General features: G+C 35.7%; 1 protein-coding gene across 1 annotated transcript in view; it reads right to left on the minus strand.

Moving 5' to 3' along the window:
• The window catches only part of LOC143253299 (interferon-related developmental regulator 1-like), a 41,495-nt gene extending 22,814 nt beyond the window's left edge, over positions 1–18,681 (minus strand). Inside the window, exons 1-3 of the mRNA XM_076506950.1 lie at positions 18,218–18,681; positions 16,149–16,277; positions 520–604 (exon numbers count right to left, since the gene is read on the minus strand). Coding sequence (XP_076363065.1) covers positions 520–604; positions 16,149–16,277; positions 18,218–18,251 — 248 coding nt within the window. The 5' untranslated portion in view covers positions 18,252–18,681. The remainder of the gene's footprint in view (positions 1–519; positions 605–16,148; positions 16,278–18,217) is intronic.
• Between the last annotated feature and the right edge of the window lie 363 nt (positions 18,682–19,044).

A 19,044-nucleotide genomic window follows, 5' to 3' on the forward strand; every position in this document is an offset into this window, starting at 1 on the left:
CAAAATTTAGCATTTGTAGAAAAGTATATTTACACAAAGTAACACATGGGTACTGAAATAAAGGATAAAAAATGAAATGCGTCAACACAACACCCGAGGAAAATTCAGTATTACAGAAATCTCTGACACTGTATGCAAGTTATACAAGATAAACACTTAAAAAATTTTGTTTGCATTTCAAAGTAAACAATAACAGAAAAATTTTAAATAGACAAACAACTAAAGGAATACTTTTTAGTGCACAAACAAGTACTTTTAAACTTGCAAAACATACACCTGGTTTATTGTAAACTGCAACAACCTATAGTCTGTACTTAACAAATGTTTTACTAAAAAAAAATCTGGTTTCAATACTAATTTTTCTCAGTATTTTATCCAAATATTCTATATAAAACTATTTTTATTTGCAAGTTTTTAATACACAATCACCTGAAAAACATGATTTGAAAGGAAAAGTTAATAACATATATAATGTCTTTCTTATTTACTTACAGTAGATGTAGATTAAAGAACACAAACCTTTTCTGTGTGGTTCCATCAATAGCTTCTTTCAGTTTCTCCTCAAAGTCATCATACATTGCTCCATCTTCCACTTCTTCACACCCTTTGATTTGAAAGGATCACAGCAGTTATAACCATAGAGAGATAAAACAAGCTTATATACTAAACACTGAGAACTACTTCTTGGAAGTAAAAACTACCATGTCCATAGGCTTATGATCCACATTTATGAGACTGCTGTAACACAATTTGATGCTTGAACTGCCATTTTTCACATTTTCAGTTTAATGATCATTACCACTGTAATGTAAATTTAATTTCTTTAATCAAATTACAAATGGTAGTTAGTAGTGTGGGGGGGGGTATAGCAAAGTCACATCAGGCTATCTCCTGAGTCCACTGAAAAGAATAGAACCCCTGATTTTAATGTTGTAAATCCATAGACTCACCACTGGGTCATTCCATGCCAAATCATCCAGGGGGCTGCAGGTGACCCCCACAGAATGCCTTGGAAAAATTCACATGTACACACATAATGAACAAATGCCAAAGATTAGATCAATATATTTAATAGTTTCCAATTTACAGCCCTGTAAAGTTTAGTTAATTTTTGTTTATTTTTGACAAATTCATTTTCGGGCAACTTTGGCTGCTTAAAGCTCCAGGAGTAATGGTGGTAGAAGGCTGAAATTTGCTACACTGACTGAATTAATCTCACAGAATTCAAAAATGGTCTCAATCCAAGTTTATTTCTCTTAGGATTTGTATAATGAGGCTATAAAATCACATGAAAACCCAAAATTGTAAAAAACATTGGTTTATTTAATAAGCCATAGCTCTATGACTTAATATGATACAAAGCTGATTTGTTTTTTCAAATTTCCTATAACATATATCTTTTTCATAGTGCTCAAGTAGATCAAACTTGACACAGTTCTGCAGGACTGATTCCTGATTGACAAGAAAGAACTGAATGCCCTGAATGTGGTCCTTTGCCCAATGGTACATATCAGAGACACTTAAAATTTTATAAATTTATTATTTTTCACAACCTTGATTTTTTGAAGATCATGTTCAGAGATGTAAGAATATACAGTAATATTTCAATGGGATTCATAAATTATTTCAAAATTGTATGAATATATATGCACACAGTAACACACCTGAAGTTTTTTTGTCATGTTAACAATGTATGGTCAGAGGATACTTTAAATAAGTATAACTCAAAAAGTAGGTTGAACTCCATCCTGATTTTGTTTTTGTAGATCATATTCAGAGACGTAAGAATATATGATAAAAATCTGAAAAGGCTGAATAACTGGTGACATGGTCAAACTATGGCCTGAAGTAGAGCTATTTTTAGCTAAATCATAAAAAGTTGCATGCAAATACATTTTTTTACAGGAGATCTAATAGACTTTTAATTACAACAATTGCTGGTTTATCAACTGATATGTTATAGGATATTTGAAAACAAAATTCAGCTTTGCATCATATTAAGTCTTAGAGCTATGGCTTATTAAATAAACCGATGTTTTTTACAATTTTGGGTTTTCATGTGATTTTATAGTCTCACTATGCAAATCCTAAGAGAGATACACTTGGTTTGAGACCATTTTTGAATTCTGTGAGATTAATTCAGTCAATGTAGCAAATTTCAGCCTTCTACCACCATTACTTCTGCAGCTTTAAGCAGCCAAAGTTGCCCGAAAATGAATTCGCTAAAAATAAAAAATTAATTAAGTTTTACAGAGCTGTAAATCAGTAACTATTAGAGATATTGATCTAATCTTTGGCAATTTTTCATTATATGGGTAGATGAGCATTTCAAGGCATTCTAAGATGGTCACCTGGAAATTTTTCCAAAATCTGGATGATTTGGCATGGAATGACCCCACTGTACTAGCAGGGGACAGGTAGTTAGTAGACTTACTTATTTACCTGCTGTAATGTAAATTAATGCCAAATTTGTAATCCACTTTTGAGGAATCCCTGCAAGTGTTTTTGCAAAATACTTGAGTTCCCTAAAGGATAGGAAGAATATGTTTACTTCTGTCCAAACATGGGGACAATTTATTTTGCATTTAGAAGTTGGTACAACCCATCAGTTTAGGAATTACATGGCACACACACACATTTGTTTATACATTTAATTTCTTTACCTAAATTTATTGATGCTAAACTACTTCACAGGGTTATTCATAAGCTATGTTTAAATTAAATAAAACTTTTAAACTATATTTATCCTTCATAAGACATCAGAAAATCAAAGAAATGTTTTGTCCATTTCATAGGCCAACAAGTAAATCTGAAGTTTCTCAATTTGAGAATCATAGACTTCACAAAATTACCACAAAGCAAAATTCAATACACGTGATGTTAAAACATCTAACAATTTCTAGTAATAAATCGGTCTTTTAATAGCTAAGACAAAGACGAGTGAACTTAAAATTAGGTTAAATTATTAACAAACATAAAATAAAGGTCAAATAATTCAGGGAAATACTTGAAATAATTGTTATTCAGCATTTGTTGGCACAAAGCAATTAGGCCTTCTGCACAAATAACTGGGAAGAGCCATAAAATTATTGTAAAATGTAAAAATAGAGATAAAACTAGAAAATGTCCAAAAAATCAGATGATTGATTTAAATATAATTAAGTAGAGCAATGGCTCATACAAATTGAAAAATAATGAAGTTCAACAGTGTCATTATCACCAAATAACATCATCCAATATCAGGATTAAACCTTTATAAAAGACGTACCTGAAATGGTGTCATCACTCAGTCATAACGATGACAAGACACTGTGAGCTATTGTGACTTGAGTGTCACAAAGGCCACACATTGGTGGATCAGTCCAAGATTAAGAAAACACAATTAATTAAAAAATTGACCAATGCACAGCCTAGCCAGAACAACAACAACAGAAGGTCTGATCTGGAAAAACTTGACATCACTCACTGCACATTGGCACCAAGCCAAACCTTCAATACAAGACTGTAGTTCATATATACTTCATATCTTGAATAGGCATTGACAGCACCAAAGCAGACAGACTTAGCTGTGGTGTCAGAAGGCTCATTCCTTCAAACCGGAGTGGTCAGGTATTCATAAAAACTGGATACTAAAGAAAAAGAGAAAAACTGGCCAGCCATTGTTGAATGTTAATGAAAACAAGGTAAGAACTAACATTAGGGATTTCAGGGTTAATTAGAGAGCTAAGAGTCAGTGTAAATAGTACAATCAGTGTACTGCATAGCTTCTACACGATTCTTGGCAAGAGAAATGGCATAAAACTTGGGAGTGAACACAGGAACTGTAAAGGAGATCCTGCAAGCAACTACCATGGCAAAGCCTACAGAGTCACCTGTCTTCAAACAATCAGTGTAAACAAGAACAGAAGGATGGTTGAAAGATGTTCCTTAAAAAGAAGACACAAATGGGAGTATCCATATTCTTCAGATGACACAACAAAAAGTCACATCTGGGAATGGTAATAAGCCATGGCAGAATGGGCTGATCATTAGGGGGAAAACAAAATCATTCAATTACAAACCCAATTCATCTAGTTGCACCTAGAAACGAAGGTCAAAAGAAGGAATTGAAGACCCTGGCAAAACCATAGTCCAGTTTGTATCCAATTAGACCATGACAGTTCTTGAACATAAAACACCAATGCACTCCCCCAAGAGGTGGAAGAGAGAATACGATGGATATTCAGTGCCCTTGTACACTTGACACATAGCTGCTTTATGTGATGAAAGTAAGCTTATTATCAAAGATAAGCCCCAAGAACTTTTCCTCAGGAACCACAGAAATATCACCACCAAGACAGAGCTCAGGATTTGGGTGTAGGCCCCACTTGTGGCAAAAATGTACACAATAGTTTTGGAAAAGGTAAAACTATAAGCTGTGGTCCACTTCAACAAGCAAGTAAGGGCAGTTTGAAGCTGCCACTCAATAAACCTCAGGTCTATCGACCAACACAAGTTTTTGAAGTTGTTGACAGAGCCCATAGGAAGTTCTGTTCTATAGAGATAACATTAATCTTGATACTGAAAAGCATAACACTCAAGAAAGCTCTGAGGAGCTTCAAGTTTAAGTGTAAAAGAACAGAAAAAGAGTCAAAACAACATGGACTTAGAATCACTTGTCTAGTTCTGAATAAAAAGGGATAAATGACCATGCAACCCATGATAGTGTACGTTCCAAAAAAATTCCATACATCCACATAGTGTTGTAAACTTTCTTAATTGTCATAGAACATAGAAGCAAGATTATATTGAAAAGAAACCCACTTGAAGTAAAAATGTATTATAAATACAGCTGGTATGGGTATTAACATTTTAAAATAAAGTGCAGAACAACATTTCAAATTTCTTAGACGAGTGCAAATGGGTACAAGATCGTTGAGGGCACTGCAGTTTGATGCTAGGTTATTAATTAATTTAGACATAAAGGTGTTCCTTTATATTGGTTTAATTTTGGTTTGAGTTCAAGTAGGACTTTGATATTTTCCATTTGTATTTGTTTTCCCACTTAGTATGTTTGCATTTTCAACAGTTATGTTGCACTAATTTTATTTGCAGTGTTTAAAAACATGATTTTTTTGTGTGTGTTTTGAATCCGGTTTCTATTTTTCTGCTTCTTTCTCCAATACAGAAGTTGTGGCAGCTGTTGCACTGCATTTTGTAAATGATATTAGTGTTATGATGGTCAGTGTAGTTTTTACATAGTATGGATTTTAGTTTTGTACCTGATTTTTGAATGAATTTAGTGTTTACTGGAATGTTATGTTCCATTGCACGGTTTTCCTGAGAATATATGGTATGCAACAATAAGGTTTTATAGTTTGTTATTTATTTGCATTATTGTTTGTTGTTGGTCTAGCTACATGCAATTTTTCAAACAGTTGCTGAAGGAAATTTATTGATGTTCTCTCTTGAAAAAGATTTCCCTAATCAAAGTTTCAAGTTGAATCAGGTGATCCATGGTGGAGGGCTGTCAACAGAACCCACAATGGGTAGATGAGAAGCAGGTGTTTGATTCGAAAAAAAAAGTGTGTTAATCATCTTCTCAGACTACAGAAGTAGCTAGTCAAAGCAATTGGACAATAAATAGAAGGAATCTGGGGATCCTTCCCAGGCTTAGAGAAAGAGAGGACAACAGCCTAGCACCAAACATCAGGAAAAACATTCTCTTGCCAGATCTGGTTAAAAACAACCAGAAAAACAGCAAGAGAAGCAGGAAAGACATGGCACAGCATCTCAAAACAACATACTGCCAAACTGTTGAAAAGCAAATTTTAATTATACCAGTTATACCATAGTTTTAAAGACTATCTGCCCAAAAGGAAAAAGAGCACCACTCTACCCTGTACTTTATGGCCAAAAAGGCAGGGGAAGAAACACAAGTGCTGGAAGCACGAGAAAGGCTCTCACCAAGAGTATCAGTAATGTTCTGTACAACAGCAATTTCCTGGGCCAATGGAAAGGGGATGGGAAGATTGCCTTTCATAGACCTTTCAAATTTTGTCCCATATGACTTTGGAACTTGAGTTAGAAGAGATGACAGTAGTGAGCTTAATCCAAGACTGCTTTTGACTTTGATGTCTAACCTGCTGGAAAGCTATATGGTTGAAAAAGAATGGGATACCTACAAGAAGTATTAGAGGGCCATTTCATGCCATTTGTGCCTGCAGGTAGGCTGGATGAGGATGCCATGGGAAACATGTTTAGGTTTTATGTACAGAATGAAAATCTGCTGCAATAAAACAATCAGTTACTGCCTCCACACAGTCATTAATAGATGGGAGACTAACAAAAGCAGGATGAAGTTCCAAAAGAAAGAGAGAGACATGAAAAAGCCATTCAACCTGATCAAGCTGGGGTACTTGAGGCAGGTGATATCAACAATGGCCAACCTCCCTCAAAACTATAAGAAACTAATCACCCTCCTGTTGGTCACTGTCAACCCTCCAAAAAAGTGAGATAAATGAAAGGGAACAGACAGACAGATCAATGGCAGTAAAAAAGTGGCAAAGTGCATGAAAATAAGTATAAGAACCAGTATCAAAGAGATAAAGCTTATGATCCAAGAGCATACAATTTACAAAACAAATATTGGCTCCACCCAAGAAGGGATTCTGTCCATTAAAGTCTACCAGGATTAAAAAGAGAGTCAGCAAATGTTCAACAGGAGCTTTAAGGTTTGGTTAATCATAAGCTTCTCCAGGAGACAAAACCATGATGATATAACACAAGGAAAACAATATGGCTATGACCTCCAAGGATTATTGAATGACATAAACAAGGGGTCATATACTGGTCAAAAAGCAGTCCCACTTCTGTATGTACTTGCCCATCACACAACCCATCATTCTTGTATAAAAAGAAAACTGCCAAAAGGTGACAGTAACAGAGTTTTAAGAATGTTTCCTTTCAGGAAAGACACAGAATGATAGGTATAAATCAAGGCCTTAATGCTATCCAAATTAGAAAGGAAATCTCAACAGTTCCACTGTAACAAAAGTGGCCATATTTACTTAGGGGGAGGAAAACTAGACAGATAACCCTTCTGTTTACAGCCATGCCACTTTCCTTTACTAAAATGTCTGTCAATCTCCACAGCTCCTGCCCTTAGTAGAGTGGGCAGATCTCTGTCATTAGACTTATAATCCAGTGACTGAGGATCTGGACAAAGCACTTCAGAGCCAAAGAAACTGGGTCCAAACTGATACAGAAGTCAAGGCCAGAGGAGGTTGACCAGGGCAATCACTGGAAGGAATGGTAGGAGCAGAGACAGAAGTAGATAAAAACTTTCCAATTACTTTATGCATAGAGGGCAAAAGACTCTTCACGTAATATAAAAAATACTCTGACAGAGGCACAAAAAGTTGTCTGCTCACCCACTATAGCAGTGGAAGAGAATGCAGCAGCATATGTCCCTGATGGAGTTGGAGACAACAGCTTCTGGCTCTCCAGATACAAAATGTTGATAGCTATTTTTAAATGCTTTACCTATCACACAACCCATCATTCTGGTATAAAAAGAAAACTGCTAAAAGGTGACAGTAACAGACTGTAATAAGCCACGGTGGGATGGGATGACCAGTGGATACAGCAATGTTATCCAAGGACATATCCAATTCATCCAACTGCACCTGGATAGGTGCCAAGAAGGTTCATGAGACTATGTATAAGCTCTGAACTTGGAAAGTACTAAAAGCCCCAGTGCAGAGCCAAAGTTCTCAATGATAAACAGGATCCAGCATCTTTAAGTCATAGACTTAAGAGCCATAGACCAGTGATCCATAGTCAAGTTTCGATCGAATAAGAGAACAATATATCTTCCTCATAGATCGTCGATCCACTCCCCAAGTAGTGGTGGAGAGGACATGGAGAATGTTCATTGCTCTTGTATATTTGACTCATAGCTGCTTGATGTGTGGTATTAAGGTTAGCTTACAGTTAAAGATAAGCCCCAAGAACCTTGTCTCAGGGACCACAGGCATCCCAACTACACTGATACAGAGTTCAAGATTAGGGTGAATACCCTGCTGGTGGCAAAAGTGCATGCAAACTGTTTGAGAGAGAGAGAAGTTAAAGCAGTTTGCTGTGGTCCACTTCAGTAAAGGATTGAGGGCAGTCTGTAGATGCCTCTCAATATGCCTCATGTTCGACTACTGACTTGAGATGTGAAAGTCATCGACATTGAGCACATTTGCAATGGTTAAAGCGAGTTGTTCAGCGACGGCATTAATTTTTATACTAAAAAGTGTGACACTCAGAACACACCCCTGAGGGACTCCAAAATCCTGGAGAAAAAAACAAGAAAGTGTCAAACCCACATGAACTTAGAATCTCCTGTCCATTAAAAAATTAATAAAAATGGTTAAATGGCCACATAACCCATATATATGGTGGTCTCATAAAATGCCATACTCCATGCTATATCATAAGCCTTCTCAATGTCAAAGAATAGTGATACAAGATGTTATCAATTGAGAAAGGCTTCTCTGATTGACATTTCCAGTCGAATCAGGTGGTCCATGGTGGAGCACTGTCATCGAAACCCACACTGGGTGGGTGAGAGGAGGTTGTTTGATTCGAGAAACCAAACAAGATCAGCATTAACCATCCTCTCTAAGGTCTTACAGAGAGACCTCATTAAAGCAATTGGACAGTTGTTTAAAGGAATCTTGGGATCCTTCCCAGGCTTAGAAAAAGGTAGGACAATAGCTTGGTGCAAGGCATCAGGAAAAACATTCCACTGCCAGATCCAGTTAAAAACAATCAGAAGAATAGCAACAGCAGCACGAGATAGATGGCACAGCATATCATAGTATACATCATCATGTCCAACCAATGTACTGCCAGACCAATGAAGGGTCAGTTTGAGTTCCATCAGTGTAAAGGGATGATTATAGTCATAGAGACAATCAGCTCAAAAGAAAAGAGGTGATAGCTCTGCCCGAGTCTTGATGGCTAAGAAGGTAAAAGAAGCAGAAGTGCTAGATACAAGGCAAAAGCTTTCACCTAGAGTATCGGCTATGCTCCAGGTATCAGCTACTTCCTGGTCATCAGAGAGCAAGATCAAGAGGAGGACAGAATTATATTGCCCACTGACCTTTCAAACTTTGTCCCATATGACTTTGGAACTGGTGGTAGAAGATATGCCAGTTGTGAACTTAATCCAAAATTCCTTCTGGCTTTGACATCTCACTCACTGAGCATGTGCACGGGCCTGCTGGAAAGCAATGCAGTTCAAGAGTGTGGGATATCTACAGAAAGTATCCCAGGCCCATTTTTGACATTTCTGTGCCATGTGGTAGGCAGGATTCTACCACGGGCAATCATAGAAAATGTGTTGAGGTTTCAAGAATACAGTTACAACAAAAAGTGTTCATACCCCTTCCTCCTGAGTCGTTTTTTGCTCATAACTTAAAAAAGGTATCACAATTAGGCTAATAGACGTATAATATAAATATTATACCAGCACACATCTACATAATTTTTTTATGTAAATTAAACAACAAATAAATTGTTTATAAACAAATAATAAAAAATAGGAGGAGCAGAAAGTGTTCGTACAGTTCAAAACGTGTGAAAAAACTGATATTCCCATAAAGCTTTTGTGTAGTTTGGTGAATAAACTACATTATACCATTCCAAAACTAGAGACTTGGTTCATACTTATTGGAATTTAGCAAAAAAAAAATTTACTTCCAGCAATTTAGCACCGTCTTTATCATTATCTGCTTGGTCATCATGGCAAACAGGAAACAACTGTCCAGTGATTTAAAAAACTGAATTATTGTAAAATACAAGTCTCATTTGTCTCTTTCCAGTATTGCTACACAACTTAATGTGCCAAAATCTACTATTCAAAGCATAATTGCCAAGTTTAAGCTTACAGGATCAACTGCTGACCTCCCTCGTTTCGGATGCCCCACCAAAATTCCAGAGAGAACCAAGAGGAAAGTTCTTAGACAAGTTAGTAGGAACCCTCATTTAACACGTAATGACATACAGAAACTGGTAAGGGAAACTGGGGTTGAAGTAAGCACCTCTACAGTTACAAACATGTTACACTCTTCTGGATTCAAAGCATGCCGTCCTCCTAGAACTCCATATTTAAAGCCTGTTCATTTAGAAGCATGATTGAGGTATGCAAGAAAGCATGTAGATAAACCCCTTACCTATTGGAAGAGTATTCTTTAGTCAGACGAGACTAAAATTGAGCTTTTCGGCCACAATGATGTTCTCTATATTTTCCATAAAGGAGAACGAAATCTTCCAAAGAACACCATCCCTACAGTTAAATACGGAGGTGGCTCAATCATGCTACGAGGTTCCTTCGGCTCTTCTGGTGTAAGCAGCCTTCACCGTGTCAACAGAATAATGGAAAAAGTAGAGTACATTGATATATTAGGCACTCATATCAAGAATGATGCTCGGAACTTGCAGCTTGGGCATCGTTGGATCTTCCAGCACGACAATGACCCTAAGCACACATCGAAATATGTGCAATCTTGGTTGCACAGGAACCATATAAACTTTCTGGAGTGGCCATCGCAGTCACCTGATCTCAACCCAATTGAAAATGTTTAACATGAGTTGAAGACCAGGGTTCATCAGCATCATCCGAAAAACTTGCAAGAGTTGGAAGCCTTCTGTAAAGAGGAATGGAAGAAAATACCAGTCAAGTACTGTCAAACAATCAAGGAGGGCTATGAGGAGAGATTGTGCCAAGTAATTCATCTGTAAGGCTACACAACTGACCATTAAAGTAGACGCATGAACACTTTCTGCCCCTCCTATGTTTGGTTATTTGTTTATAAGCAGTTTATTTGTTGTTCAATTTACATAAAAATTTGTGTAGATGTGTGTTAGTATAATATTTATAATATACTATACTTTCATTATCCTAATCATGATACCTTTTAAGTTATGAGGAAAAAACTACTCATGACACAGGGGTATGAACACTTTCTGTCGTAACTGTACACTGAGCATCTGCTTGTTTAATACAGTCACTTACTGCTGCCACACAGTCATCTACTGATGGCTTACAGGGCAGGATCAAGTTCTGCGAGAGAAGTGAAAGAGGCCAGTTTGCTTGATCCAGCTTCCACCGAGGCACATGGGTTGGGTGGCATCAACCATAGCCAACCTTTTTCAAAATTATAAGAAAATAATCACTGCCTTGTGGATTATTGTTAACCGTCCCTGAAAAATGGGAAAATAGTGAAGGGGAGCAAACTGAGAGATCAATAGCAATAAAGAACTGACTAGGTGCATTAAAATAAGTATAAGAACCAGTATTGAAAAGAGAAAGGTTGTGATCAGAGAGCATATGCTCTACAGAGTGACCCGTCCTATCAATATCAGCACTTTCCCAGAGGGGGGACTTTAATGGACATCATCCCAGGATTAAAAGGGGAGATGGCAACTGTTCAATGAGAGCATCAAGGTCTGATTGATCATAGGTCTCTCTAGGTAACAGGTAAAGAGTACAAACAGTGATGGTGTGACCCAAGGAAACACAGATGGCTACGGCCTCCAAGGGCGTGTTGAGTGGCAAAGACAGGGTGGGCATATACTGATCAACCAACAGTGCCCCCTCCATACACTCATCTACCACACAACCTGTCATTTCTGAACAAAGAAAACTGCCAAAGGTTGACTGTATCAGCAGGTTTCAGAAACGTTTCCTGTACAGAAAGACATACAAAATGGTAGGAAGCAATTAGTGCTTTGATGTCATCCAGATTAGAACACAAACCTCAACAGGTCCACTGTATCAAGGTGGCCATTTTTATTCACATGTAGGCAAACTGGGTGGAGATTCCTTCAGTTTACAACCATATCTTTTTCCTTTATTGTCCTTATGCAAAAAAAGTCTGTCGACCTACATGGATCCTGCCCTGGATCGATTGGACAGGTTTTTGCTATCGGAAGAAGATTTGAGCAACTGAAGATGTGAACAAATGATCATTTTGCATCTTGGGGTAGGAAAATTATCCGAGATTTTCCGAGGAAATGCCTGTATCCAAAACCAAAAAAAGTAAATCTTGGGATTTGTTGGAATGTATGTAAGGGACAGAGATTGTGTTGAAGTTAATTCATCAAGTTTTCTAACCATGGAGGTCAAAAGACTTTTCATTTATTTTGAGAATGATTCTTCTGGAGGCACAGAGATCCGTCTGCACTCCCAATGTAGTAGCAGAATGAAGTGCAGCAGCATACGTCCGTGATGAAGTGGTGGACAGCAACTTGCTAGCCTCAGGGTAAGTAATGTTACGAATCGTTTCCAAACGCTGCACCTCTTTTTCTTCCAACTATTTAGAACAAGAAGGAAAGGAGGAGGGGCAAGAGCCATTGCAGCTGACGCAATGGTAGTCCGTTTCACACTCAAAGGCATCATTGTCCTTACCACCACAACGAGCACTCAAGGAACCACGACCTGATGTCTTCGGGTGACCAAACCCCTGACATTGGAAACATTTGAGAGGATTTGGAGTATATGGGCATACCTTGCAATTAAGATAACCTGCCTTGATGTGGCAGGTGGATGCAGTGATGTAAATGTTAAAATTTGGACATTGATCATCATTATAATTCCATCTTTGTGAGTGGAAATTTTTTGGGTGGAGCAACCAGCAAAAATCTCCAACTCAGGGATGATCTTTAAATCCCTCTCAACAATAACTCATCATGACATATTCAAAGTAGCATGGAGATTAACCTTAATGGGTATATCCCCCATCACCTTTGAATGTAAGAGAAGTTCGCTGTGTTTATATGTGGATGTTTCCACCAATATATCACCAGAGTGAAGCTTTTTGATTGACTTTGGAGAGTCAGCAAGTCCCTCTAGTCCCTTCTGAATAAAGGTTCGTCTGAAAGAGGATGTAGCATAAGAAAAAGAAGTACAGGTGTTACAGATGTTGAAGATTGCTGTTCAGAATCTTCAAGACATGGCTGTTTACCATGTTTCAGTGCCTACTGACCCCACCCACCATAAAGCCCTTGGAGGGGATGCACTACATGTCCAACAATGACACTGCAGCAATGCCAGAGTTTCATAACCACTGTACCCAAACACCTGTTGAGAACATCCAACACTGGTACATGGTTGACCCTAGCCCAAATAGACCAGCTGACTGATCCTATGGAGCCACCCCAAGGTCACTCGTCTACAGGAATTCAAGGCCAAAGTGATGTGTTAGGGTTGGACCACTCAACCACCAGAATCCTCTCCTCCCATTCACGGGTTGCCACGCACAGCAAACACATGGATGGATGTTTAGATCCCAGAGAAGGAAAACTGAAAGAACAGAACCTTCCTTGGTAGGTCCCCTCACCACATACAGAAATCCACACCGAGGAGGAAATGAAAGGGAAAGAATTTGGGTTACAGCTAGATGAGGTAATGGGTAATAACAAGGATGCTCATTTGATTTACTACACACATTTTGTGGATGGTGACAAAATTGTGGAAGACCTCTTTTGTAAAAGTATTACTGCAGGTACAAAGGCTCAACAATGCACACATTCTAAAACTTAGAGAAGGTTTCAGCCTTCAGAAAAATGTTACTACTATGTAGAAGAAACATGTATGAAGATGGTAGCAAAGACTGTTTCCCTCTGTTGCAGCAGTTTGTTACATCCAACAAAGTTGATTTGACCCACAAACTAAAATCTGTTTATGAGGAGCACCTAACACAACTCGGTGACTGGTTTGAAAATTACTTCCAGAAGATACGGAGAAGTATGCATGGACCCAAGACCCATTCAAGGCTAAGGCCCATCTAAATTTACATCTGCAGAATAAGAAAATCTTAGACTTTAAAAACAAAATTTGGCAGCATGGAACAACTTTTGGATATCAGTAACAGATGAATATTCATTGCTAAGTTCTAAAGCTAAGGGAATCCTAATTCCATTTGCAACATTATATCTCTAAGAAGCTGGCTTTTTGGCAGTTGTTGAGATAAAAAGTACCATGTAAAATGTCAACATGGAACAGGAAATGAGGGTGACAGTGTCCAATCTGATTCTAAGATTTGAGAACCTGTGCAGTGCCCAACAGGTGCATATTCCCATTAGTAATTATGGTTACTTAAAATAAAATAAAACTAGTTATTACTTTCAATTTACATGTACTATTCTTTCAAACAGTCATTAGGTTGCTAGCACACAAATACTTAAGTATAAGTTGTTTGGACCTAACTATTTATTAAACAGAACTGTTAAATTTTTGTGTTTGCCCAGGGATGCCATGAACCAAGAAAGTTTGGGATATGCTAGCATAGACTAACGCACTGATCTTTTATCAAGAGTATTTGTAACAAGTAGTGTGTGTGTGTGTGTGTGTGTGTGTGTGTGTGTGTGTGTGTGTGTGTGTGTTCACATTTCAAAAATGTAATATGATACAGTGTAATCAATGCATGTAATAATAAAATCAGACTAATTTTAACTAAAATTGACATTTGAATAGGTTAGGAATCAACAGTATGACAAATGTTTAAATTAAAACTGACCTAGTTTTAGGAAATTCAAAATGTATATTTTTTTGTTCAATACAAGTGAAAAGGCCAAGAAATAAAATAGTTTAATCTAAATGTTTTATTGGCATTAACTCCTAATCAAAGGAAGCTACCTATTTAGTTCAGAACTAAAACTGATCAAGTAATGAATATTGCCAATATTAATTTTTGTTTTTACATTCTTTCTTCTGATGATTAGAATGAATTGCTAAATCAGTTGGGTACCCTTGCTGTCAAGTGATATATTGTACTCTATACATCTAAAAATACTATCTTGAAAAGTTAGTCCTAAATCTATATAATGAACTGAGAATCTAAAATATTCCTTGTGATAAAAATATATAAAAAATTAAATATAATAAAAACACAACATCAGTATATAAAAAATTATTACCCTACTCAATGTTTCAACCAATGAAACCCAATTAACTGCTTCAACAGTGTAAGTATAGCTTAGCTTCTGAGATAAAGTACTAACACATGATTTAGTCAAAGTATAGTTCAACAACAAAAACTAAAGTTAAGAAAAATAATGAATTAAAAAAATAACAACAAACAGAGCAACAAACAGACCATAACAGAAATATTTGCATTCTAATTAATAAATACCCAAGTTGAATGCAATAAAAAAACAATTTACTAAACATACTATGAAATGTCCATCAAAACTAATCCAACTTTAGCTAGTCCTTGGAGTACTTTACAAACACACATGGTAATAATCTTAATAATGAAAGCTAAACTCAAGGTAGCAGCTGAATTGTAGATGAAATGAAAGATTAACTAGGTTCACAATAGCAGTTGCTATTTGTTATTAGTCAATACATCCAATTAATCAAGTTCCTGACAATATGTTTGCTTGATGCATAAAGCTAGATACCATACTGGGTATCAAACTTCAATTTTTGGTACAAATGTTTTATTTTAGTTCAATTTTCTTCAACTTTGGACCAACAACAAAGAAAATTTAAACAAAAATAGCATGAAATTCCCGACGTTAGATATAGCTTGTGTTAGCATTGTATACATAAAGTATCTGTCAATCTGTGCCTTGCCTGTCAGAACAACTGTACCTGAAAATTATCTTACAACCTCTAAAACTCGTACTATATCTATACAAATATAAAGAAAAACTAATCTTGGTTGACCTTACATTTGTAAAATTAAGAATTATGCAGTCTATATGATAAGGGATTACTACAAAAATTACAAAATTATTGCTAGATGAATCACATTAAGCAATAGTTTAAATTATGAGGTTTTAGAATAGTAATTAATATTATGCATTTAGAAATTCTGATAATATTAATTTATATTCCAGCACAGTTTAAATTTAACAATTTTATTCTTCCATGTTAAAATCAATACCTTTAAAATTAAGGAATTACAGTTTTACTCTAATAAGAAAGAAGCATTTAGCAGTCTATTTTCATGTTTTTACTACATCATGTATTATACAAATGTTACCCAAAAAATGGTGTGTAAAATATTAATATAACCAATCCAGAAACCAATAAATCCATATCTACCAAGCAAAAACTGACTTGTTTTACAACTTGCAGACAACCACACTAAATATTACCAACTTACAAGTTCCATCATCACTACCAAATCGAGATTCAGAAACATTACTGATAATGCTTGCATTGTCAAAGTTGGATTCTTCTTCACTCCCTACCATGAGATTTGCATCAAGTTTTGGAGCAGATGTTCTACCTCCTTAAAGAAAGAAAGAAAAAAAAGAGAAAAACTAATTACAATTACACTGAATGTGAGAACTGCAGTTTTAGGTTAAACAACTTCTATCATACGTATTCATACAAGAAGTATACGTAACAGAACAATGTACATAAATTTTCACTAGTGTTTATAACATACTATATATTCAGACAACGATTAAAAGTCAAAACATTATGTCTACATACGTCACTGATTACTATACATCTGGAATACTTTTGTTTCTATCTAAGAAACGATAATGATTTATTAAAAATGGCTGAAGGCCATCAACGATTTCAGGGAAAGTAAGGATTAATTTTGGATAAATATTGAAGTGTCAACTTATTTTCTCTTTTAAAAAACAAAACTAGCAAGATGTGGTTTTAATGAAGCTGACCAAAGTATCTGGTGGATACACCAAATAACAGCCTTTTTTTTCTATATTATGAAAACAACAGAACAAAAGGACACAAAATGAAGTTTTGAAAAAAAAACAACACTAGGCTCCAATTTGCTAAAAGATTGATTGTCTTAAATAGATTACTCTCAGTGTACTCACAAGAGCAGTCCACAGATCTACCATTTACAGTTCACCATGTGTTTTTTACTGATTCTTGAATAGACTTCTCTCTTCCATAATGCATGAAATGCCTGAATATTTTAAACTAAATACCTTTCTTTTAACTATTTTTATGAGAAATAGCAAGATTTTTTTCTTTTTTAATAGAAAAATCTGAGTCATAAAGCCACTTATGTTACTGTTGAAAATGACCACGTAGTAATGATAATTTACAGACTTTAAGTATTTAATTTCAAAATAAAATCTGAACGGATAATAGCTAGATGAGCATACCATTACCCACACAAAACACTTAATGCTGCTTAAATGTCAATCCATTACTCTAACTGTACCCTACAATAATTGGAGAAAATTATTTTTATAACTATCTTAGTTCTTCTGTAATATCAAAACACTCCTGGCCAGCTTATATATTTGTATGGAAAGAGCAGTTAATTAAAATTCAAACATTTAATTACTTCTTTCCTCCCCTATAATTATTAGAGCAGGGCATTTAAATAGCACTAAATGTTGCATCTCATATTTCTTTCAATTACTCCAATCCTTCCTAACAATAATCAAAAATAATTATCTCAATCTATTTTCATTTTTGTTTAAATTAGCTAACAATTAATGGCATTTCACTTCTCACATGATTACTTTTGTTTTCCCATGCTGATTTTTAGAAATGGAGTAATCAAGTGACACATCATTCACTGCTAATTAACTACACCATCCAGACAAGTATATATTGGCCCAGAATTATGTTATTACACAATTAAAGTATGTTATTAATTTATGTAGGGAATTTAATGGTTTTTGTTTTGTAATTTTGTTATTTTTCACTATTTAAAAATCTATGAAGCCCCCTACTACTTGTAAAATTACACTCAATGGTTGTGGAAACCAGTACTTTATTTTACAAAAGTTCAAGTGAAATTTAAGATTTTTCCCAAAATTGAGAAGCGACATTAGTCTTCTCAAGGGTAAGAATGTAAGGATAGCCTCGACTACACTGGGTTTATTAATAACACACTGTTAATATTAACCCAATAATGTCAACGTTAAGTTTTCTGTCATTAACATCATAAGGACCCCACGCTGACGTTCTAGAGTTGAGACTCATTTAAGTAATTTACTAATTACTAATTGTTCAGTTTGTTATCCATATGTTACGACTTGCAACAAAACTTGCATGTTGTGAGGAAATTGCAACTGTACAGCAACTACCTTATTACCACACCTCCTCTTAACATAACTAATACAACTAGTTACAGTATTACACATTATAGTAACCTATTAATTACTTTTAATAAAATCTTATTATTACTCTTACTATTAGCTCTTGATTAGGCTTAACTTTCTTAATTTTTTACCATACCTGATTTTGATTTTCCTCTTTTTCCCTTCGGCATGATAAAACTAGTCTCCAATTTCGAAAAAGAACTGAATAATCTAAAATCTAATATAATCAAGATGGACAACAACTCCGTATAAGTTTAAAAATTTTGTTTTTAAAATAACAATTTTGAGTAACAGATAAAATAAGCCTAAACGTCATCGTTGGTAACACGAATGCTAAATGTAATAGGCTTACTTAGATGACAATTTCTACGCATGTCTCGAACTAAAGTATAGAACTGTAGAGTTTAATATGCTGGAGTTTCGCTGACGTCATATTACCCATACGTTCTCCAGGCTTATTTACTATTTTGGAGTGGATGTTTTCTTATAGCTAAGCCACATTGGGCTATCTGCCGAGCCCACCGAGGGGAATCGAACCCCTAATTTTAGCGTTGTAAATCCGAAGACATACCGCTGTACTAGCGGAGAGATACCATTGTGGAAAAGAAGATTGTTTATTGTTGTTGTTATTTTGAATTAAGCACAAAGCTACACAATGGGTTATCTGTGCTCTGCCCATCACGGGTATCGAAACCCGCTTTTTAGCGTTGTAAGTCCACAGACATACCGCTGAGCCACTGGGGCAAAATTGTTGATAAAGAAATTATTTTAAAAAAGGCATCTTTTTATTACATTTCACAAGACAATTTGTATTTATTGATCCAAAATGCCTTATTTTGAGTACATTTTCATACTTTTTTTTAAGATTAAATCTTATATATGGGTTATATAAGAGTGCTTAAATATAGGCCTAACCGTTAGATCTACTCATACTGGTGATATAAACCTCATACAGAAAATTTA

Source organism: Tachypleus tridentatus, chromosome 6, assembly GCF_004210375.1.
Source record: "Tachypleus tridentatus isolate NWPU-2018 chromosome 6, ASM421037v1, whole genome shotgun sequence".
In the NCBI taxonomy this organism is placed as follows: domain Eukaryota; kingdom Metazoa; phylum Arthropoda; class Merostomata; order Xiphosura; family Limulidae; genus Tachypleus; species Tachypleus tridentatus.